Below are 25393 nucleotides of genomic sequence, written 5' to 3'. Positions count from 1 at the left end.
GGGGCTACTTGAAAATAAAGAACCTGAAATTCCCCCCTAGTTTGAAAATCTGTTTAAAAGTGACTGGCTGAGCAGGAGGAAGACTGGTATAAAATTAATTTTTTACAGGGCATTTTCTTATCTACTTCATCTCAAGATTGTTCTTTTTCTTCCAGCAATATTCTGCCTCTTTCAACTGTCTAATCATTTTATAAAGTGTAAAATGTTACTCAGAATTATTTTGGAGAAGAACATCCCTTGCTCTGGGTAAACCTGGAACTCTAGAGTAAAACTTGGATGCGTTGCCATCAAGATAGACCATGACATAAAAAGGCAACAGCTGGACTCAGAATGCAGCTATTTTGAATTGTGAAGTTTCCTTGTAAATGTGATGTTTCTTTAAAATAATTTTTTGGGCATAACAAGATTCTCAATTATCATTCAACACTGACACTAACATAGTTTATCACTTGGAGGAGCTGCAATAACTACAAATAAAAGATGTGCATAACAACAGAATAATAGATTCTGGACCAGCTGGAGAGCTGCAAAGGTAATTCCACATAGCCCCACTTCAGTTCACACTTCATGGTCAAGTTGCTTGCTTTTGCAAATGGAACTTAGATAAAGACCCAAACCACCTGTATTTAGTTGTGTTATTACTGATTCCTGAAGGAATAACAAACAGAAGGTCTTTTCCACAGAAATTACAAATATGGATTTCAAAGAAAGAAACTTGTGTTGTCGTTCAAGCCAAAACTAGTTTGACTAGCAATGAAGAAGGCTGACTGTGTGCAATACTTCATGATTTCAAACCAACCAAAAAGCATAGCAAATCTCCCTTCCTGAACAAGCTCATTCGGAAGCTTGCCAAACCCATGAATGTTCATCTACGTGAGGCTAGGAAAGCACACCTGGCATCTGCTGGATTCATACCAAGATCCAGATCCATACCTTAATGGTCTACTACAAATGCACAGGAAGCAGATAGTTCTCATTCTGTATCTCTTTACAGCTTAACTTGGCCAACCATAACATCTTATTGGGAAGAAATAGTATGCTCCAAGTGCAAGAGGCTTCTGGTCTCCTCTGTAATGACATACCGAACCATAATGGTACAGAAATCTCTTAATGGCTAGAATCACATCTTTTTCTGCTTGTCCCAGAACTTTTCATAAAATATCAATTGAACAAATTCTGTGTCAGCAACAAGTGGATAAAGAACAGCTGTAACCTTTCCTCTATTAACATTTGACTTCCTCATTATTATGAGCACTTAAATAAAATCCGTTGCTAGGTAAGGAGAAGACTGAACCTCAGGAAGACAAGAGGTATAATGACAAAAAGCATTTAATTTCAGTGAAAGACATTTCAAAAGTTTTTAGCTAAGATAGAGGGGCTTTAATGATAATTTGCACATTCAATTAACCGTTAAGCCTTCAGCATGAGTAATGCTTGCTAACATCTCAGATTAGACAAGATAATATTTTTTCATATTATTATGAGGTACCTCAGTAATTTCATTTCTTGTCATAAAACCAGTCATCTTAGGAGGTTTATTGTGGTTTTGTTTGGTTAGTTGGCTGGTTTGGGTGTTTCTTTGAGCTGGTTTTTCTTTTCTTTTTTTTTTTAAAGATCACGGGCATCTAAAAGTCTGGAAGCAGCAATTGCAACGTGGCAATGCTTGTGCCACGTCTGTATCATCATTAGCTGCTTTCATGTAGTCTCAGCTTTCAAAACTCATCTTCAATGAGCAAAAGGGATCTGCATGGCTGTCCAGACTGGTTCCTACATAACAATCTTCTCATTCCTACAGAATACTTATAAAGTCGTAGATGCTTTCTTTTTTAACACAAAGCAATCTATATTCTAGGATTCCATTTCCTGGGTGTAATTAATACTTAATACTTAGGATCCAGAATGGGGCTAGCAAATATACTCTTACACAGTAAATTCTCACAAAAAGGAAAACACTATTTCCATAGGAAATTCCATTCTGTTAGAATTTGAACATGAACATGATCAAGCTCCTTTAGTACAGTATTACACTGTTACACACTTACTGGTGTTTTTTGAGATGTCTTCTATAGTATAAAAATAAACCACAAGTATGAAAAAATAAAAATAGCCTTAAACCTTACCAAAGCAAGACATTTAATTGTGCATTAATTTTTTCAGTGTAGAATTTCATTTTCCAAACCTACTCAAAAGCCATTTCAGAGACTGAAAAAGTTGTATCTCAGAACTTTGCTTATCACAGTGTTACAAACTTTCACAGGTTTATGGAATTTCATTTTGTAATCTGATTAAAATTCATCCTTCTGACAAATTGTCCCCACTTGAAAAATATTAACATTGGTTTCTCGATCTCCAAATTATGACAAAAAACTCAGAAGGCGACCCCAAAGGATGAAGTCAGTGGCAAACAAAAAAGTAACCTGAAGTATATTTTAATGATTTTAGGATATCTCAGGACTATGTTGGGACTTGATTCATACTTAAATGGCTGGCACTGCCAACAGGGATATTCCTTTGCACAGCAGTTAGGTTAGCTGCTTTCATCTCCATCCCACTTTCCAATGCTAAAGTGCAATGTTACTTTTCTACATCTGTCATTTTTAAGCCTCATTGCTGAAGTAATTCTTTGTTTTCTAAAGCAAGTGCTTTTCCTAAAGATTCAGAAGCTACATTATTAATTTCCTACCTGCTTAGTATGCTATAAAGAAAGACTTCTATATGTTTGCAAATACTGACACAAGAAAAGGCCCTGAAACATGATAATGATAGCTAATAAAATATGAAAGCAAAGCTTTGCTTTCCTGTTGCTTTGCATACATAGTAATAAAACTACTTCCCTAGCAGGATATAAAGTTAACATCTCTTTCCAAATTACTTCAGCACTTGTGCTCATAAATGGTATGGTATTAAGCCTAAAGCAACATAAACATTATTTTATGGCATAGCATGCCCTTAGTATGGAAATACTGCACACTATTCAAGAAAGAGGCTCTCTAAAACCCTTCTGAAGGCTATGGTCCCGCTTGATTGATGAGTTAGGAGATCACAGTGAGCGCTGTCACATTCAAAAAGTCAGGGCTGATAAGCCTGCAGGACACAGATTTAATCCTCAGGAGGAAGAACAAAAAGCTAACAGGGCAATACTGAAATGCAAAAGGCAAGAAGCAGCTGGCTTTAAATTAATACCTATTTAAATGGTGTAGATGGAAACAGTCCAACTTTTAAGGTGATATGGAGGAATTCTATTCTTACCATATCACTAATTACTGAATTTTGTGAATTACTTCTCTACTTTTAAAAAATCCATTAGGCATATCTATTTAAGAAAAAAAGCAACCATAGATGAGTTCTTCAGCACAGTGTATCATACTACAGTTGTATTTTAGGGTGGGATGCGACCATTATGAAGCCTATAAGCAATAAAGCTCTACAAGGTACTTGTGAAAAAGAGGTAGCACTCTAATAGAGGAGGAATTTCAATTTGAATGTACTGAGAGTGCAACTCAACTAGAGTGCTGTTGTTAATGATTGTGGAGTCACCCCAGAGTAAAGGAACTGCATTCCCTCCTGAAGTGCCTTTCTTACCCTTCCTCTCAAGGCATGAAGGAGGCAGGGTACCAGTTGTATAGGATGCATAAGAATGGCAACAATAAACTGGTTTCCAACTTTGGCTTCAAACTATTCAAGTGGTAGTTAATGTTGCATAACTCACATGGTCATTCTAGAAATGAAACAACCACAGATATTCTTCAGAGGAATCTCACTGATATCCTTTCACATTTGCACTCCTCTGCTTGGGATTGCTCACCTAAGCATATTGTTCTGCCAAAATCCACCAATGGTTTGCATGCACATTCCTTCAATATTTGAAGTGATGGCTCTTCAGGAGAGAACCTTCTGGATAAAACAAATTAGCCAACCTCCAAATAATTACTACTTCTTTGAATGGCAGTAATTTTTAGAAATTCCATCTGATATTAACATCACATTCCACTATTGCATTTTACAGACACACTGAAGTTTAGGACGGTACTGGAGAGTCACCTGAATAGAGTAAAAGTGAGACACAGAAGGAATGAGTAACTTGGCCAAGGCTACACAACAAAGCTCTGGCAAAATTTACAGGAAAGGCCAAATATCCTAATATAAGGTTTAAACATTAGAGCATAAACTTAAACTGACTCTCATAAAAATGCAAAAAAAAACCCCACAACCCCAACAAACAAAAAACAAAAAAAAACTTTCAGACACAATAATTAAAGAAAAAAACCTCTTTTTAGAATAAAGATAAGTGTTTTCTTTTCCAGTGACAGAACCCAGAATCCTTTTAACTAATTTGTTGAGGAAATATGCCACAGTGGAATTTAGTATGACTGATTAAACTATGTTAATACATTTTCCAGCTTTGGGTCCCCAGGCCCATTGCCCCATCTATGACCTTTCTAACTCAGGAACTATTTTACTTGTTCTACAAACAAGCATCCATCCATGCCAAGGGATATCATGGTTGCACAGAAATTATTTGAAGTGCAAGCACAAAACAAAGAGCACATGACATTCTGTGTTTGTGTGCATGTGCTGAACATACTATATATATGTGATGGAATTTCTGCCACTATATAAAGGCACATGTAAAGTGAGTTTTAAAAGATTGACCCCTCTCATTTTGAATAAGTATAACCTGTAAATGAATCCCACACACATCACAATCCCACCAATACTTTTTTCTAATAAGGTGTTCCCATGCAAAGTTGCTGTGTAGGGGAAAACAGCAGTTGGGAAAATCATTTACCTTCATAACTCACTTGTATGGAAGACTCGGTGTGTTACTTCCCACTGTTGTTTCTTCTCATATATATCTCACTACCACAAAACCGCACACACACGACCCAGGTAACGCCTACACATTCTGCTTGGTAGTGAATTCATTACTTTCCTTGGAATTGTTACTAGTGGTCTGACCAAGATCTGTTTGTTAGAGGGTGATGGGCTGAACATCTGATCCTGAAAGTATCAACAATCCTCCAAGCCATGCCTTGCTTCTTCAGGCTGACAGTTGTAAGCTCCAATTTAGTGTACAGCACAGAAATAGCAGCAATGGACTGGAAAATTAGTCTATGCATCTGCACCATGAATCTTTTTACCAGACTCAAGCCTCAGCTACCAACCCAGAAAAATACTGAGCAATAAGATAGCTAAACTTGTAAATGAGAGCAGGACAAAGCAACCTTTGGATATGCATGTGGTGATACAATTCTTCTTGAAAAAGTAATATAATTCCAATGGAAGCCTGCCCCATCTCCCTCAACTTTATTATTAATAAAATAGTATATTATTAGTAATAATATACACCAAGAAAGATGCATTTCTCTTTTCACTGTCCTATTAGCTTATCCCTTTGTCATCCCTTGCTCACTTCATCCTGCCTTTCATTCACAAAAATTGTGTGAGGCTGCAGCACCACAGCAAGAAGGCTGCAAGCTGCCTCTGATACCCAAAAAAACTAAGAAAATGGAACTGTCTTACCAATATCTCTCGAACCCCTGTGAAGCAGTTGTGCCAACTACTAAAACTGAGAGGAAATGATTCCCATTCTGACTTGTTTTAGGGTCCCTTTAAGGCTAGAGCAGAGTGAGCTGACTCAGTGTAAATAAGGCTCATTAAGTTTCATGCTGATGATGTCTGGACAGTGTTAGTGCAAGAAAGGTTTTGCTTGCCCTCTCACTTCTATTTCTACTGCAGCACCTTCTGTTTCCTTCCTGAGACTAAGGCAATTTTTAGCTATCTATGGGCAAGCACTGCAACCTTAACCTAGACTGGGAAGCAAGGAGCATGAAATAGCTTCTGTCCCATCCTTTCACATTATAATTGCTAAAGGCAAATTATTTTGAAGGGGGGAAAAACCTGCTTTTTTTTCCCCATCACAATATTTTACATGACATCACACAAACTGTTCTGACAAAAAAGTGTAGAATTTCTACTGTGAAGTGTCTACGGTAACAAGAGGGGGGTTTCATTCAAAATGTAAATGCTGGTAGCATCAACATCTGGAGGACTAAAGCCTTAGGCACCATTACAAGAAGCAAGAGATTTGGACAGGATATATTCAATCTTGCTTTAATGGTATCATGCTCTGCCAAGATAATCTTCTAGGCTTTGACATATTTTATGTTGAAAAATATCATCAGGTGCAAAGGAAATTCCTCTTCACTAAGGAGAGTTTTGTAGCCGTTTATCTGATGACATAATTACTATGTGACTACATATTTCATTAGGAACTTTCCTGACCTGAATAAACAAGCAACAAACATTCTTCTGACAACAACCTCATACGCCAGTGGAATTAAATAACAACAAAAGTAAAGGACTCAGATTCTCACTAATGGCTTTGCAAGAGAATTATTTTCCATCGGCATGCTGAAGTTTAAATCCATTGCTCCTAATTAAAGCAAGTCAGCCACTGAAAAGCCTCTTACTCCAAGCCTCTGCCTTCAGCCTTCCTAAGATTCTCAGACCTCACAACATTCCAAAGTCTTCAGTTTTGCCGCGCCTCACTTCCCACTTTGATTAAAAAAAAAAAAACAAACACTTGTGGCCTCTTGCTGTGACTGCCATGATGTTATGTGTGGCACCTCGCTCCAAAATTGTCATTATGCACATTCCTATAGACTGTTCAAAACTTGCTGACACTGTTTAGGATTCTCTGTTCATCTTTGTCCTCTTGGTTCAGCTGCAGCTTTGAAATGACTCCAGAAAACAGCTAAATGTGAGGATGTACTCCCTTTTTACCCTGCATGAGGATCTAATGGCAGAAATAAAAAGATCACGTCTGGGAAAAGTGAAATTATATTATAGCTTTAAATGTTTGCCTTATGAGCCTTTAATTACCAAGCAGACATTTCTATGAAGGGAGAAAAGGAGGATGTGAAATTCAAGTAGAATTACAGGGAGCATACAGCTCACCCAATGCCAAAATCTCCAAAGGCAACACATAATCACAAGGGCGACCCAGGTACTGCTGAATTCACCTCTGCAGTGACTAACTACTAGACACCCTCAAATTAGGATGTATGCTGCTGAACACTGCTACTTAAGGGCAAACATCTACTTCCAAAGAGACCTGAAACCATTTTCTTAGAGCTTTGGAGCTCTCTGTCCCATATAGTTTATAGTACAGGAGATACTTCAAGTAAATAATATTGTGATGATTGTGAAGAAGGTTCTTAGCTGGTTGAAGTCAGTAGAAGTTTACCAAAATCAACCAGCTAAAAGTTAACTACAAACACGTGAATTAAAATTTTAGAATCATGTTGAAGTAGCAACATTTTATAATAAATCCATCAGAAACATTAATAAATCCCCTTTTTTTTTTTCTTGGACTAAAGAAATTTAGTCCAAGTATTTTAATTGGACATTTCATTGATAAGCACGTTCCCCAGTCTCAGCAGCAGCTGTTCTTGGCATGTCATTCTAAAACCTGCTTTTCAACAACTCAGACGCTCTCTTGGGTCATCTTTGCCTCCATAAACCACATGCACCACAGATGTAAAAAGTCATACCTTTTCTATCTAATTCAGTTGTACTTTTTCTCTGTAGCATTAACATACCACAAGTATTTCCCAGAAGTATTTGTCATTATAGCACAGGGCTTAATTCATTCACCAAAGGAAAGGTTTGCAGAGCTCCTGGAAGTGGCCAGCTTCAGATAACAAGACTATTGGATTAAATATAGGTTTAGACTTCTTTTTTTAATTTTTCCCTTTATCTCTATCCAAATCCTCACTCCCTTTTGGCTGCTGTCACTACAGCACTTCAGATTCTGGCACAGAACTAGTAAAGGAGGTATTTCAAGAGATGGTAAATCAAGTTATTCAATGCTTTCCCTGGCTTCCTTTCTCTGAGGTTAAATATGTTTTCAAACCAGTAAAAGAAGCAAACATTCTTTCAAGTCTCACATCTCACAAGGCAAGACAAGCAGAAGGGGGTTTTCCAATAGTAACTGCTAATGACATGCAAGCCTCAGAAGAGCTTTTTTCCTTCCCTGAGCCACAGGATATGCACAAAGGCTTACTCATTATCTTTTCATGTCATCTCCAAAATGACAGATACAGGGCTATCAGCATAATGGGACATGGAATGTACACATACATCACGTTTCATTATTCACCTTTACTTTTAACTCAGATTCCTAAGCCAGCTCCAGGAAAAAATGCCAGCACTTACGTGCATATGAGAACTCTCTTGATGTTAATTTCATGAGAACAAGCTTGCACAAATAACACAGTCTAAATACGTAGTTATACTCTATACATAATAATATCCCACTTCCAAAGAGGGTAAAACATATATTTTTGTAAATATATTGAAAAGCCTTGTAGTCATATTACAACCATCAAGCAAATATCTGCAATGACACAACTCACAGACCAAGTAGAAATGTCAATGCACCTCAGAAGGAGCTGCAGAAACTGAGCAGTCACTTTTATAGCCTTGTTAAGCAGTGACACATCTCTCTCTATAATTATCCTGACCTCAGTTCAAAACCAAAAGTAATGCAATCAAGATAATATAGCAAAATGTGTATGCAACCATGCCGATAGCTAAGCCAGACAAAGCTGTTTGTCAAAATACTGATCACCACTCCAGCACTTCACTGTGCATGCCAAATGCACCTTTCACTTTTCACAGCAGGGGCTGGCCAATGCTCAGCACTTACTGTCAAACATGACGATACTCCATGAGAAGCAGCTTCTACTGCTGTTTATATGATTCATGAACTACTTTTGAAGGTTAATGCAAGATATGTGTGGTAAGGAAAGGGAAAAAAGTAGTATCATCACTACAAGTATCAGGTTACTAGTACAAATTAGTCTTAAGGAAAGCTAATGAAAGTGGTGCTTTAGCCAAACAAAAGCAACCACAACCAATACAGACCAGCAGGAGATACCTCTACAGTAGGACACAAGATTAAATTATATAATGAACATTATCAATATGGCATTATTCATCTCACCCTCAAGCAGACATCTAAAGAAAGTCAAATGGGTTATGGCAAGTGTTCTCCACTGACTAGAAAAACAGCTGATAATGACTACCATAGATGCACATCTTTGCACTGCAGCCATCCCTTAAGGTGAAATGAATTCCTCTGTCTCATTCCAAAATTCATCTTTACTTTCTACATCACAGAGCAATTCCACCTTCACTGCAGAGTATTGTTCCCCCATCATATTAGTAGCAACATATTACAAAACAAAAATCTAGTCATTTCTCACTGGCTTAGTTACCAAATGCAATTTTCCTGAAGTTCTCGAAACATTTCACAGAGGTACAACCACCACTACCCCCTTTTACAAGTGAGGAAAAATGAAAGTTAATGTGAAAATTGACATGAACTTGAGTATGATCTGCTACAGCTCTAAAGGTTAAACTAAAACTAGAATCAAAACCCCAGGACACACTCTTTCATCCTATCTTAGCATTATGATCATCTACCATGAGTCTAAGTCTACTGCACACTGTTCAACACTCATAGGCTTGAAAGATGATTATAAATATTAGTAAGAGAAATAAAATAGACAATGAATTATATTAAATATTTCTTTTAACAGCTTAAGACAAATACTCTCCCTGTTTACACATGGTGCATCCACACAGCATGCTCAAACATAATGAAGTTGCCTGGTTGGTTGAGTGTCAAAATGATACACTACAGAAGTTTCAAAATTATGCTGAGCCCAGGTGATTAGCCTTGTGAAGGGGGAAAACTTACTATCCTGAGCAGTGGGTCAAGCAAATACAGTTTATATACCTTTGGTGCTTGAGCTATCCATAATGAAATGTGCTTCACAGATTTATCACCCTAGTCGAACCTAGGTGAACTGGGAATGGTCTTCATGCTCTGCTGCCCCAGGCAGACATACCCTAAATCCTCTGTAGAAGCAGATAACTAATATAATACTGATATCATCTTTTAAAAAATAAAAATATTATAGACAAGGATTAAACTTTTTTTTTTTTAATTTCTGAAAAAGATAAACAGGAGTATAAAATCATACCTGTGCACGCATGCACACGCACACAAGTTGTACATCAACACATACACAGACATGCTTCTGCATAAATACAGCACTCTTCTCCCACTGGTGTTTGCCTATACTCACTTTGCTGCTACTTCTTATGAGTACATTAAACTACCAAAGTGTGGTCTTTTTTTAATTGTTTACAAACAAAACATTTCAGTAGTATTTTTTCCAGAGGAATCAAAAACCGAGTCCTCAACACCATGACACACTGCAAGGATGATGCCTTTCAACCTTGTATCTGTCCTGCTGTCCTGCCAAGAATAAGCATTCACCAGCAGTCTGAAACCCTGGCACACAAGTGTGATTTTCTGCACTGATTAATGCTGATCTAGCTGCCTGCATCCCAAATACAAGTCAAAAGAGCAGGAATGCCAGCACAATGCTAGTATGTTTGAGACAATGATCTTGCCAAAATGTAATGTATTTAGCACTCTGGAAGTGATGCAATGAAAACTGTTGTTAGAAGACTTGGGTGATTTCACAATAGAAACAAAACATCACAAATTTTCACAATTATTTTCATCCTTTAATATAAATTCTATCTCTTTTGAAATAATGTACATTCCTGTACATTCCTCTCCTAATGTGGCCCACCTATTCTAAACTTTGTTATTAGGCAGAATTACATTTGCAGATATCAAGAACATTTCGCTTCTGTTAAACAGAAATTGTTTTCAGCAGTGAAATTATGTCATAGGAAAACAAATATCTTCATTACCAGAAAGCCTCAATACTGTAATAGCTCATAAATATTAGATTACAGATGAAAAAACATTTAACATGTGATCTCTGATCACATGAACATAGCTTTGTACTACCAAAGCAGGATTACAGTTTTGGTTGTTTCAGTTAACAGTAAAACAAGGAAGTCTCTTCTATACAATGATCAAAAGAGAAATAAACATCCAAAAAGTATAACCATGAAAACAGCACTAAATACATGTTTTTCAGTTTTCTCGTCTGTAAGTCAAACAGCAATGAACTGTTTTAAACAGTTTTTAAACTCTTTTAATTAAGGTGTGCTAGGACAATCTGACTTTGCTTCTTCTGCACTGACATTTCACATTACCTAAATCAAAAGTATGTTACAAAATTATTAAATTTGTTAAAAGTGAAGGCAAAACAAGTGAGCAGTTTTAAAGGATTTTTAAAATGATGCTTTGTAATATCATTCAACCAAAATTCCATGTAACCTTTTCTTCTCTCAGTCATACCTTCTTTGGGGTAGCTACAAGACTAACATTGCTGTGCTGTCTTCTGTCTTGTATTCTTTTTTTCAGCTTCACGTTAGTTTGCCACATACAGTCTGTAACCTGTCAAACCATTTTACAAAATTATGTACAATGATCAGAACAAGGCACTTCTTTCAGCCTCCTATTGATCATGGCTCCCTTCAAAACAATTTTCTCACTTACAAACAGTGGTTCATAGAAAACCCCCTTGCATTTGCCTGGAAAACATATGAATATATCAAACATATGAATAGATCACAGAGGGTAATGAAACAAATGCAAACCTGGCTCTGTTGAGTCTGGTTTCTAATCTCTAACAATCATTTGTTTCACCAGGAGGCAAACACCTTTATCAAGGCTGGGGTATCCACGATTTGTCAAGGAAACAGCAGGAAAGTTTCACAGAAGCCCATGGAAATTAGCTAAAGTGAATAAAGGACATTGCCAGCACTCTCTTGGGAGATTATGAAGGACCTGCACAAAAGGAGGAAATGGTAAGACATCCAAAGATCATGGAGTAGCCCTTCATACATGTCTGCCTGCAGCCAGATACATCAAGAATTTCTGACATAAATAAACAAAACTTTGACCTGCTGATTTACTGAAGCGGGGATGGTAATAAAAATAAAACCATCAAAACTCCATGAAGGCCTTTAATGTGTCTGAAGATATTTTCATTACTGCAATAAGTGTTAAGTGTTTCCTTTGCTGTTAACAGTTTTTACAGCAAAGCTTTGAAGAATGTTCCACAGGTTATCAGTAAAGGCTCTATACGCTGCATATAAAATAGGAACCTAAATAATCCAGCAATCTACTTTTAAGTTGTGGCCCAGGACTAAAGCTGGAATCACAAAGGACAGATCTGTCACTGGTCTCATCTGGCACAGTCCCAGTGGAAGGAAGCCATCTCAATTGACACCAGCTGAGAGTATAGTTTGATGGATCCCCTTATTCACTCTTAAGTCCATATTTTCCTTTTTTTCCCCTTTTATGTTCTAGTCACCAACACCCTTCTGGCCAGTCACTAATAGTCCTTAAAGGCTAATCTTCCTGTTAGCTTGCATTTGAAAATGAATCTCAGATGTAGGAAATTAAAGCCTTCCTCTCAAACATAAAGCAGATTCCAATTGAAAACGAAAGAATTCACATTTCAAGCCACTCTCCAAGGATGTCTTTCTCTATTGGTAACATTTGGAGATGTTTGAAAGGAGCTAATGAGGACAGGTTTATGTGACTGGTTATAATTTTACCTTCCCAACTGCACATTTCACATTTGTCTCAGTGAATTATCTGGTAAAGTATCTCATTATAATGAATAGTTTAAAAAGCTTTGCAACCAGAGAAACATTTTGAGCTGAAGTTTCAAAACCAGTCAGGAAAGTGAGCTTGCATAAAAATGTCCAATTGCCTAACTGCTCAAAAAAACATTAAAAATTTAATCACATATAAATATAAAATGTTGCAATGCTTCAAACAACTAAATGATTGAACATGTGATACAAAGCAGAGAGATACAGGTAGAAAAGAAACTCAATAAGAATGAGGAACAAACTATACAAGTAGCTATTTTACAACCTGTGTGAACAACCTCAAAGATCTTCCAGTGTTCACGGAACAACTTTTCCTGCTGTGGCATTAAAAAGATATTAACTTAATTAAGCTTTTCAGAGAATTAAACTAATTGAGAACAAGTCTTCCTGATGAAGACTGGCTTTTCCACAGACCACTGTGACGAGAAAATCTTACTTGATGAAGCTCTGAGACCTCACCAGCCCTGTTCCCACCTGCCTAATACCTGCAGCAAGTCAAGAGAAGCAGGAAACTGCCCTTCAGTATAGTTCACTTCATGCCTACAAACTGCAAAATATGAGTCTCCCAGGATTTACTAAATTAATTTTCCAATGGCTTTCCAGTTCTTCCCCGGCTTTAACAGGCAGTGGACTGGATATTGACTGAAGAGGCTCAAACCCTTGACTTTCAAAGAAAAACTGAAGACCTGTGATAAGATTATTTATAAAGACATCTAATCCTGCAGGAGGTCTGACATATTTGCTGTGGCTGAATGACACAGTAAAAGTCTTCATCACTGATACCCTCAGAATTCCTGGTAGATGCCAATCAACTGTTTATTTGCAGCACGGTAGCACAGATCGTTGTCTTGGTATGCTGAACAAATATGATATTCACCATAATTAAAAAAGAAAAAAGTGGCAAGCAGCAACTGTAATGCACTACTTTTGTTAACTTTTTTCAGAAGTTAACAAATTATTCTACCATTAACCAAGTTTATCATTGCACTGGGCTAGAGTATACCAAGTCTGCCATTACCAAATCTGCGGATGACCCCAGGTGGGGTGGGAGTGTTGATCTGCTGGAGGGCAGAAAGGTTCTGCAGAGGGACCTGGACAGGCTGGATCCATGGGGCAAGACACAGGGCATGAGGCTCAGACAGGCCAAGTGCTGGGTCCTGCCCTTGGGTCACAACAACCCCTGCAGCGCTACAGGCTGGAGAAGAGTCACTGGAAAATGGCCAAGAGGAAAAGGACCTGGGAGTGTTGGTAAACTGAACACGAGCCAGAGTGCGCCCAGGTGGTCAGGAAGGCCACTGGCATCCTGGCCTGTACCAGAATAGTGTGGTCAGCAGGACACACTATTAGCCTGCAGAAAAGGAGGCTCAGAGATGACCTTATGGCTCTCTACAACTGCCTGAAGGGAGGTTGCAGCCAGGCAGACATCAGCCCTTCTCCCAGGCAACTGGCAATAAGAAGATATAGTCTTAAGCTGTGCCAGGGGAGGTTGGACATTAGGAAGAAATTCTTCCTGGAAAGGATGATTAAATATTGGAATGGACTGCCCAGGAGGTGGTTGAGCCACCATCCCTAGAGGTGTTCAAAGAAAGACTGGATGTGGTACTCAGTGCCATGGTCTGGCTGACATGGTAGTGTTTGGTCACAGGTTGGACTTGACGATCTGAGAGGTCTCCTCCAATCTTACTGATTCTGTGATTCTAGACAAACAGCCTCATTGTGAAACATGTCACTTAGTGCTCTTAACTGCAATTTTTTGAAGTTACTTTTGTTTTGCTTTGCTTTAGAATACAACAGTAAGATAACCAATGCTTAGATGTTTACCTAGCCATATATAGGGTTTGAAAATCTGCTGCAAGCAGGATGTTTTCCTGAGAAACTCCTATAAGCTTCTGTCAAATATAATAAAAACATTTCTAGGTCTTCTGGTTTTAATGAAAATCTTCCAATGCTCCCTGAGCAGCTAGAAAGGAAAGGAAGCTAAGGGAGAAGACTAGTACACAAACACTGGTCTGACCAATCACTGACCAATATACATAAAAGCCACAGAAGGAAAAAACCTCTTTCCACCACCTTTTGAAAGATGGTTTCTGATATATCTAGGAACACTTAAAGGTGGAGCATTAAGCCACCTTTACCACTAGATAAATCCAGTATCTACGCTGTTTTCGGCAGCCACAGTACTATTCTATTGTCAGACTACTTCTTATGAATCATATAGCTTCAAAATTAGTTCTAATTAAATAGAATTAGTCCTTTGATTACTAGGTACTCCATAAAGTGCTTCTGGATGCACAGGTGAGATTGGCTACAGACCTCTGTGATGACTGTAAGTGAAATAACTCACATTTTTCAATGTCTTGGTCATGTCAAACATAATATAAGCACAAGGTATTGTGGCTAGTTGAGATTAGTCATTGGTAATTTTTATGTCACAAGAACATCTGTATTCTTTGCAGGCCTTTGTGACATCCACTGGGCTTTGTGACTCTGCACTATGTTCTCATCTTAATGGATAATGCTGAGGCACTCTGCAAGAACTTACGGGAAAGCAATTGCTACCTCAGACTGTTACAATCAGCTTACGAGGGAAATCTGCTTCAGTTTCCATAAGTGACACTGGGCAAGTCCCTAAGCCTGTCTCACCTGGATGTGGGTAAATCAGCAAGAGAAATCGTTTCGATTACACATCGGCAGCAGCTACACAGCAGGGAGCAGCACAACTCCCTAGCAAGTTTACTGAACGTATGCAGGAATAAATCTGCTGCTCTAAATCTGGCAGCTTTTGTAACTGTTAACTTTAATGCTTACCCCCAAATGCTTAATCCACCTGAAAATTTTACTACTGCTATTTAACAGGAAGTATATTAGGTCATTTTTAAGAAAATATAAATAAAAAGCCCTATGAGTGTTCATACCTACGTTCTTTCTAGGCCTACTGAGAATTTCACAGCTTCTGCTGGTTAATACAGAACAGGGATAAATTGTCCCAGTGCCATCACACTTTTGCCAAGTGCACTCAGAACACTGCGGTATTGACCACTTTCCCATTCCCTGATTAACAAGATGGCTTATAAAATCTTTTACAGTGTGACATGGAGACAAGAGAATACATACATTGCTTCTGAAAAGAAAGCAGAAATGAACTGAAGTTTGGGTGCCTCTGAGGGAAGACAACTGCACACATATCAAGTAATAGTGTTATTTCTTTTGATCTTCTCAATAGTTACAGGCTGTGAGGGTGAATGAGAGCTGTGTGTGGCCAGAGAAGTTTGCCTCACACAGCATTTCTTAATGAATCAATGACAACAAATGGGAAGATGTACAGTAGCCCTGAGCATAACTTTCACGTGTATTAAGCCCAGGTATGTACATCCAAGCTCTCAGCACAGGGCTTTCCCAGGGTTCTTGCTAGGCCACGCTGAAGACCACTGGATCTGCTTAGATTCTTACCACTGTAAAAGTAAAAGCATCCTTTAGACTTTTATATACATTTTTACACTTTTCTACTTTTCCAGATAACGAGTTCTTACAATGCCTTAAAATACTTGGTACATGACTGGTTTTTATTGGGACCCACTTCTACCACCAGCACATCTTAATCCCCAAGTTTTTCCAGTGAAACCACATAATAATAAATTTACTACTAGTAATTTCAGATTTTCATTTGCCTTGAGGCTTCTTGATACATGCCATTTCAGGGACAGAATACATAGAGAAAGAAATGTAAGCGTTGATAAAAGAGCCCAAGGTAAGTGTCAGTCAAAACACCACAAGGATTTGTGCAGTCCTTCCAAAGTTTTTCATGTCTTGCTCAACTGTAGAACACAAAGCAGTAGATCTGGCGTTTTAACAAGTCTTTTCACCTAAACAGAGTTACTCCTCATACACAGTAATGTTTCTCAGTATACTGTTTTCTATTTCCTGTTTGTGGGGGGTTTTGTTTTTTGTTGGTTTGATGTGGTTTTTGGCAGTGAAAGTTACTTTAAAAGATTGGTCTTATTAATGTCCTCATTCAGGGTTCTACGAAAGATATCACACACCATAATAGAGCTTTCCTAGAAGCTGATGGTTTTAATTCCATGTACATACATATGGAAAAATAAAAAAAAGAAAAAACTTTAAAAGGCTGTTGAGGAAATCTAGATTAAAATTGTAATTAATTAATACTAGATAAGGTAGCAGCCCACATCCTTTCTGGATGGACATAACAATATTTGCATATATAAAAACATTATAGTCAAGATAGGAAACAAAAATAATTAAAGGACAAAATCATATATAGTTGCTTAACTGCACAAAGATCATCAACTGATGAGGATTTTAAATTGTTCACATATTCTGTGACCCACATACTAACTGTTCATGCCTCCTCACAAGCTTCAACCTGTTTAAGGTTACTAAAATGTGAGGGGCAGAAAAACCCCAACCACCCACACTTTTTGGCCAGCCAAATACTCCAAATAGAAATTCATAAATCTTTGTGCTTTCCTAAGACTTTACAGCTTCAAAGTACAGAGCGCACGTTTGCTAACCAATGAATTCCCCTGTCCTGAATCTGAAGTGCCTTAGAGGAATGGGGGGCCAAACCACCACAGTTCAGGCAAACCCGGCCTCAAATACTTCGCCAGCTTGATGCCACAGGGGCTGGCAGCGACCTCGACAGCAGCAGGTCGGGCCCTGTTCTGCTTTATGGTTCCCGCCCCTGCACGGCTCCCTCCAGCCGAGCTGTGACTCAGAGCAGGGCATCTAAAGGTCACCTTCAGCACCCCCGCCTGAACCCTGTGCACTCGGAAGCTGCGGTGCAGAAGGTTCACCTTCCAGGTGCCTTTTTTGCTCTCAGCCAGACCAACCGCAGGCTCCTGAGATCAGCCACCTCCCTTGGTGAGCGGGCAGGGGCGAGCTGGGCGAGCAGAGCCTGCCAGCAGCTCAGTGCCTTGGCTGGGGCCATGGCAGAGCCGGTGCCACCCTCGGGGAGCCAGCCCGGCCCCGGAGCTGCCCGCGGTGCCAGCTGCGCAGCACCACCGAGCCTCGGACTCCGCGCACCCCGACGGCTCTCAAGGCCGCCTCAGGGCACGGAATGGCTGCTGGAGCCTCCAGATTTTGACCAGTGAAGCGTGACATGGACGCGAGGAGCGATCCCCACATGGGAGAAGCAGGACTTCCTGCACAAAACTGCCGGAGGGGACGAAGCGAAGGGACACACAGTACATCCCTGCCTCACGCAGGGTTTATTTCGCTCTCTCGCGAGCAGCCTCTCCCTCCTCAGTCGCTTCCATCGACGCCCAACTCTCTCTCCCACCACCATGCGCACCGTGTTTGAACAGCCCGGGCTCGCCCCCACCGAGGCGGGACGGGGAGGCGGCCCCGCCGCCACCTCACACAAAGCGGCCGCCCGCCGCCACCGGCCCGCTGCGAGCGACGCCCCAGTCCCCGCCTCAACCTGCAGCCTATGAGCAAGGAGGCACCGCCCCGAGCGGCGGCGGGATTGGGATCGTACCCGCGCCCGCTGCCGCGCACTGCGGAGGAGAGCGCCTCGCTCCCGTCCCGTCCCGGCGCGTCCCGTCCCGTCCCGCGGCCCCGCGCCGGGGGAAGGAGGCGAGAGAGCGGTGGGTGCTGCCGCCGGGCAATGCGCGGGGGCGCCGGGAGCGCCGCCGCTGCGCCGCGCGGCCGCAAGGTGTCGCCGTTGGCAGCGGAACGGGGGCGCGGCGGGCGCGGTGCCGGTGCCGGCGCGGAGCGGGGAGCGCAGGGCCGCCCGCACGGGGCCCTGCCGGCAGCGCGGCGGCGTGAGAGCCCCGCTGGCCTGAGGGGAGGCGATCGCTACCGATCGGGACAGAGCCCTGCGTCCGAGCGGCTCCCTCGCCCGGCCACTTCCCTTAGCCCTTGTTTATTTTCAACTGCCCCGGGGGGGTTGCGCGCGAGGTCGCAGCGGCGGGAGGTGGGGAGGAACCGCTTCGGAGGCGACGTTCCTCGGGGCCGGCGTGGCGCGGGGAGGGGCGGCACAGGGGACAGGAACGGCCCCGCAGCAACCGAACGCCCTCCCGGAGGATAAAGAGCGAACGGGGCTTTTGGCGCCAAATGCGCGGCCCCGCCCTGTTCGCGTGGAGCGGGGGCGGGGCCGGCGCTCCCGCCATTCTCCCGCTGTTTCCCAGTGCTCCCTCCCAAGCCTGTCAGGTTTTTTTTTATTGTTGGATTTTTTTGTTTTTTCGGGTTTTTTTTCTTTAACTTGTATTTTTTTTTTTTATGCCTTTTTGGGGGGTTAATAATATCCAGCTGCTTCAAAGGCAGGCAGTGACAGTCATCTGTCTGCGAGTAGAGGGTGGATGCGGAGGCCGGGGCGGCTGCGGGGGCCGGCGGGCGGGCGCGGAAAGTGCAACAGACACCATCAGCTGCTTTTTTTTTCCCTCTCCCCTTTCTCCCTCCACTCCTCCCCCTCGCACACCCACCACCATCACCACGGAGGTAAGAAGAGGAAGCTGCAGGTTCTGGGCTGCAGGACAAAACCCCAGTCAAATAAATCCAATTCCCCATCGCGTTTGAGTTGCCGAACTGGGAAGGATGGGGCGGGAAGGGGAGCGCAGGGGCAGAGCGGAGTCTGAATGGGGTTTTTACTGAGCAGAAGAAAATCCTGGAGGATATTTGTGTTTTGGTTTGGAGCTGTCGCATTGAGATCGCCAGTGTTTTGTAGGTGCCTCTTTACTGCTTTGCATTTTAAACAGTTTAATGTATTTCCCGAGTAGAAAAATGCACAGTCCTGGAGGCGCTCAGGGGGCGGGGCGGGAGCGCAGCTGAGCCGAGCCGGGCGCGTTTCTCGGCGTTTCATCATAAGGCTTTTCATGGATTTTTTTTTCCCCCTTTTTGGTCTCCGTCTCAGCGTCAGCTGTTATGAACCCAGCAGAACGATCTCCTTTCGCGTTACCTTAACCGAGCTGAAGGGAGACGCTGACTGGATCTTTTGGACTTTAAACATTTTTCCTTTTTAATTTTTTTTTTTTTTTTAATGTCTGATGCAACGGAGCTCTCGGCAAAGGAATGGGGCTGTGGTTAGCTGGCCGTGGGTAGTGAGTGGGGGGTCCGGCCGAGGTAAGGGCAGCAGCGCGCACTCGCCGGAGGTGAGAGCTGGTGTGTTTGCAGGAGGTTTGCGTGCATGAAGTGGCCGAATGTGCGGAGTTGTTGTCCTTGCAACCTCGTTGTTGTAGGAAAAAGGGGGAAAAAACTTCCCGTGCTTTCTTGGCAAATCAGGAGGCTTTGTTGGTGGCGCCGGGGTGGTTTTAATGCATTTTTGTGCGTGAGGTTATTACATAAGGTTGATAATTTCTGTTGCTGCTGGATTTCCCCTCCTCCCCCTCCCCCCTTGTGTTGTGTGCGGATTTCGCTGGCTCGCTTTGAGTGAATGAACTGGCGATTTGCGAAGTTGCAAAGAACCCTTCCGCCCCCTTTTTTTTTTTTCTGCATCTTTCTCTTCTCCCCTTTGCACTGTTCCGCAGTGACAAAAGGAGTAAACTTCCTCTACTTTTGCTGGCATATTAAGAAGCCTTTCTGGAGAGATTACGGTATCAAAGCCATGCATCTGTCTGCAGTTACTGTGCTGTTTTGAGCGTTTGAAGCGGTTTGGGGAGAGCAGGCGAGGGCTATGTACACAGGCTGTGCATCCCCGCTGGACTGTGCAGCCTGGGCTTGTGTCCCCACGGAGCGGCGGGGCAGGCTCTGCACGGGGGAGCACTACCTGAGCGCTTTGATTTCAGTATCTTGAGTCGGGAGAAGAAAGGTGTGTGAGATGCATTTTTTTTTCTGAACTTTCTAAAGGCTCCCTCTTGCTTGCTATTAATGATGGGATTATTAATTTTTTTACCTTCCTTTAAGAGGAAGGGAGTCACGTTCGTGGGTTTGTATTTTTAATTGTGGTTTTGTTGTTTTTTTTTCTTTTTTTCTTCTTTTTTTTTTTCTTTTTTTTTCCTTTTTTTTCTTTTTTTTTTTTTCATTTTTAGTTTCAGGTTGTGGGAGAACCTCTCTTCTTCCCCTTGGTGGAAATATCGGTAAAACCTGTGTTTGAAACTATTGCTTGACACAGGGATCAGCAAAAAGAGATCCGTAATGCCAGGAATGGTCAGTAAAAACCCAGACCTCGAGTTTGACTCTTTGCAGCCTTGTTTCTACCCGGACGAAGATGACTTTTATTTCTGCGGGCCGGACTCCGCTCCCCCGGGCGAGGACATCTGGAAAAAGTTTGAGCTGCTGCCCACCCCTCCTCTGTCTCCCAGCCGGGCCGGGCTCCAGGAGCACCCTCCGGGAGGGGGCCCAGTGCCGTGGGGAGGAGCGGCTCTGTGGGGCTGCCGCCCCACCGACCCCGTGGACTGGGCATCGGAGCTGCTCCTGCTGCCGCCGGAGGCCGACCTGTGGGGCGGCATGGACGGAGGGGACTTCTTCGAGACGGGCCCCGGCGTGACGAACAATCTCAACTCCATCATCATCCAGGACTGCATGTGGAGCGGCTTCTCGGCGCGCGAGAAGCTGGAGCGGGCGGTGAGCGAGAAGCTGCAGAGCAAGGCGCCCGCCGCGCCGCCGCCGCCGCCGGGGGCCCCGGGCAGCCCCGCCAGCGCCCGCGCGGAGCTGGGCGGCGCCGTGCCCGAGTGCGTGGACCCGGCCGTGGTCTTCCCCTTCCCCGTCAACAAGCGGGAGGCGCCGGCGGCGGGCGGAGGGGCTGCGCGGGGCGGCCGCCCGCCGCGCCCCGCCGCGGACAGCCGGGCGAGCAGCAGCAGCAGCTCCTCCGGGGACGACACGCTCAGCGACTCGGGTAAGCGCTCCGGCCCCAGGGTGCGGAGGTGGGGACGGGGATGGCGGCTGCGGCCCCCCGCCGGTTGCTCCGGGGGCGGGCGGGGCGGCGGAGCCCCGGAGCCGGGCCGGGCGGGGCGCGGGGCGGCCGGCAGGCGGCAGCAGGCGCGGCCGCAGCGCGGGGCCCCGCGGGGGCGGCGGGCACGGCCCGGGCAGCCCCCGCCCGCCCCTCGCCCCGTGCCGGCTGCGGCGGGGCCGCGGCCTTCACCGGCAGCAGCTCCGGCCCGGAGGAGCTGGCAGCCTCCGGCGCCCTGATAGTCTCGTGCCCCCAGGGGACGGGGGGGGGGGGCAGTGCCGCCGCCGCCCCGGGCACAGGTTTATTTATGGGGGATGACCGTGTGCGCGTTCCCTTAGGCGCCATGCGGGCAGGCTGGAGCTAGACTAGTGAACCCTTAGAGCAGCGCTTGTACTGACAGAGCCCAGATTGCCCCAAACATCCTGTGTGTGTGTGTACGCAGAGAAGTCCACTTGGGCTGAACCGCGGTTTGGCGTGTGTTGATGAGCTGGTCCCTGTGACCACCGCTGCAAACTTGGTGATCCGTCCCGGGTTTCAGAGCCTGCTGTCCCTTTAATGTCTGGTTTGACAGCTTTGGGTGAGGAAGCACTTCCAACAGCTGTCTTCTTGGCAGTGCACCAAGCGCCGGCTTAAAGGGTCCCCGGCTGGAGCAGCTTCACCTTCTGCCTCAGAACAAACCCAGCGATTGTTTCGTTTTCCGGCTGCTTTTCTACCAAGCAGGGGCTGTGTTGTGGCTCTGTGCTTGCCTTTTATGCCACAGCTCGACGATTCCATTCAAACTACATACATTCTGTCTAAAAATTCTTTTCTGCCTCTGTGATTGTGTGGGTGGTAGCCCCATTTTGATTGAAAATTAGATGTGTTTAAAAAAACCCATCTCATCAAACTTACTAAGCTTTCAGAAATCCCTGTTCTTTGCTGATTTCGTGTGTATTGCATACTTTTGCAGATTTATATCTGACTGCAGATGGTGGGTGCACCCCGGTTTTGCCATCAGTTACTGCATTACTGCTTTTGCTGGGTATATATTTTGCCAATAAATACTGATACTTGCAATTAAGGTATTTTCAGGGAGAATAATGTTTGTTTTATTTTCTGTCCTTTATTACCAGAAGATGATGAAGATGAGGAGGAAGAGGATGACGAAGAAGAAATAGATGTTGTTACAGTGGAGAAAAGACGCTCCTCTTCCAACAAGTCTGTTACCACCCTTACTATTACAGTGCATCCTAAAAATACCACTTTTTCATCAGTCAGGACACAGCAGAATGGACTGATATTAAAGCGTTGTGCCCCAATTCACCAGCAGCATAATTATGCTGCTCCTTCTCCATTCGTGGAGACTGAAGAGTCTCCACCACAGAAAAAGTTAAAAGTCGAGGTCCCCCGTCCAGTAAAACCCACGATCCAACCAAAGCTCAAGAGTTCAAGTCCTCGAAACTCTGATTCAGAGGACAGCGAACGTCGACGCAACCATAATATCCTGGAGCGTCAACGACGTAATGATCTACGGTCAAGTTTCCTCACTTTAAGGGACCATGTTCCAGAACTGGTTCAAAATGAGAAAGCTGCAAAAGTTGTGATCTTGAAAAAAGCCACTGAATATGTTCATTCTCTTCAGGCAGAGGAGCAGAAGTTACTGCTAGAAAAGGAAAAATTGCAAGCCAGACAAGAACAATTACTAAAGAAAATAGATTACAAGCGGACTTGCTAAACTTTTTTTTTTTGTTTCGGTGTTTTTTTCTGGCTGATCAGGACAGTCATTGCCACTTTGCACATTTTTGATTCTTTATAAAAAAATTGTGTTTTTTGACGTTAAGAATGTTGGTTTTAATTTCAATCCAGTTCCTGAAGTAATTGACAGACTATATTATCCGGGTACGGAGCAAATGGATTTTCTTGCAAGGAGTTTATTGCAAGACTACCAAACAACAATGGACTGCCTTTGTTTTTTCCTCTTAAGAACTGTAGATGGTGGGGATTTTTTTTTTTTAAGTGTTGTGAGCATTTGGAGCTGCTGATAACATCTAGTTGAGTTTTAAAATGTTCATTCCTAAGTTTTATGGTGCTTATGTTCTAACAGATGTTACTTTAGGGGTTGGCATTTTGTGCCCCTGTGGGAATTTCTGTAAATACCATCTACACACTTGCCTTTTGTACATGTCTTGGGTTATGAGAGGTGGCTTTTGCTGCCAGTATTAGACTGGAAGTTCATACCTAAGTACTGTAATACCTCAATGTTTGAGGAGCATGTTTTTGTATACAAATATATTGTTAATCTCTGTTATGTACTGTACTAATTCTTACATTGCCTGTATACTTTAGTATGATGCTGATACATAACTAAATTTGATACTTATATTTTCGTATGAAAATGAGTTGTGAAAGTTTTGAGTAGATATTACTTTATCACTTTTTTGAACTAAGAAACTTTTGTAAAGAAATTTACTATATATGCCTTTTCCTAGCCTGTTTCTTCCAGTTAATGTATTTGTTAATGTTTGGTGCATAGAACTGGGTAACTGCAAAGTTCTGTGTTTAATTTCTTCCAATGATGTACATTTAGTGCTGCGTCTTATAGCACTTTGAAATACCTCATGTTTATGAAAATAAATAGCAATTACATGATGTGCCATTTACTATTTTTCTTTTAAATAAAATCTTTAACTGCAGTATTGATGAAATACAAAAAGCATGGTCCCAATACCCTTGGCATTTCAAATCTTGGCACTTCAACTATCAGACTGTAGGTGACACTACAAAGGTCAGCTGGACAGGATATTTCCATTTCTGGCTAAATAATAATTGTAGTAAGAACTATGTTCCCATTTTTTTCATACATGTTTTGTCAGGATTATCTCAGGGGAACAGATGTACCACACTAATTAAATGACTCCTGTCTTACAAAGACTCCTCAACTATCTGCTGGGCCCAGAGAATTGTGAGGGATCAGAAACATGGCTAGCAAACTTCTGCTAAGGGATTGGCCTCTGTGGCACACAGATGAAGTAAATGATGGAGGCAGACTTGCCAAGGCATAGAAAATTAAATACTTGTATTAAACAAAGATCTTAACTTGGCTGCAGTTCTTTGTGTTAGGAAAGCCTTAAAGCTGTCCATCATTGCACCGGAGAATTCATGTTTGTAGCTGAAGCTCCTGTCTGTTACTATATTAGTTAGTAAAATTGAAAATATCTGGGAAGATGCAGAGCCATGAAGTGTGCATCAGATGAAGATGGAACTTGGTCGTCTCTAGAGCTGGCATTTGGTGTGACAGGAATAAGACACTCAACTCTATGAAATCTGTTTGATCATTGTATTAAAGACCATGAGACCAGTTTTATTTTCTAGTCTCTCCAGGTATTTTTTGACATTGTCTTTCCGCATACTGAATCTGACAAAAACGAAGATAGAAATTAATGACCAAATGGCCAGTAGGTACTTTCTAGATCCCCTTGCAAGAAGCTCACTTGTCACATCCGCCCCTGCTTTAGCCAGGAAGGAAGTGGCTTGTCTGGTGATGGAGGTACAGAAATCCTGTATTTCCTATGAGGTAACAGGAAGAGCAGCGTGGGGGCAAACCAGCCCCCGCTTAATGGATGTGCCATGTGTCTATCCCTGCAGGTTGTTGATGTACTCATAACCTGTGTGCTCTTGGGCCTCAGGCAGCTTCTGTACCATGACCACCAAGAACTATCAGTGCAGTACATCCAGATCTTCAACAGGGGTAAATTGGTGTAACATTCTGGATTGAGCTAGGCCTACACAAGCATTTGAAGAACTGGCCTGAATAAAGTAATGATCTTAATTCAGACCCAACCACAGTTGTTCCATATATAAAACCTGTTTTGATTCCCTTAACATGCTTCTTCCACTTTCCAGCTACAGTGATAAAACAGTAGACAGAGACAATTGGTGTGAACA

At 42.7% G+C, this 25393-nt stretch overlaps 1 protein-coding gene across 1 annotated transcript; it reads left to right on the top strand.

Moving 5' to 3' along the window:
* The first annotated feature begins 19936 nt into the window (after positions 1-19936).
* MYCN (MYCN proto-oncogene, bHLH transcription factor) lies at positions 19937-23784 on the top strand. Its single transcript, XM_084203038.1, has 2 exons — positions 19937-21415; positions 22585-23784. The coding sequence occupies exons 1-2, from the start codon at positions 20716-20718 to the stop codon at positions 23181-23183; spliced, it is 1299 nt and encodes a 432-aa protein (XP_084059164.1). The 5' UTR covers positions 19937-20715; the 3' UTR covers positions 23184-23784.
* Positions 23785-25393: the final 1609 nt, after the last annotated feature.

Source organism: Fringilla coelebs, assembly GCF_963513975.1.
Source record: "Fringilla coelebs genome assembly, chromosome: 3".
NCBI classification, from domain to species: domain Eukaryota; kingdom Metazoa; phylum Chordata; class Aves; order Passeriformes; family Fringillidae; genus Fringilla; species Fringilla coelebs.
The sequence above is the reverse complement of the archived record's forward strand: the minus strand, read 5'-3'. Positions and strand labels throughout refer to the sequence as shown.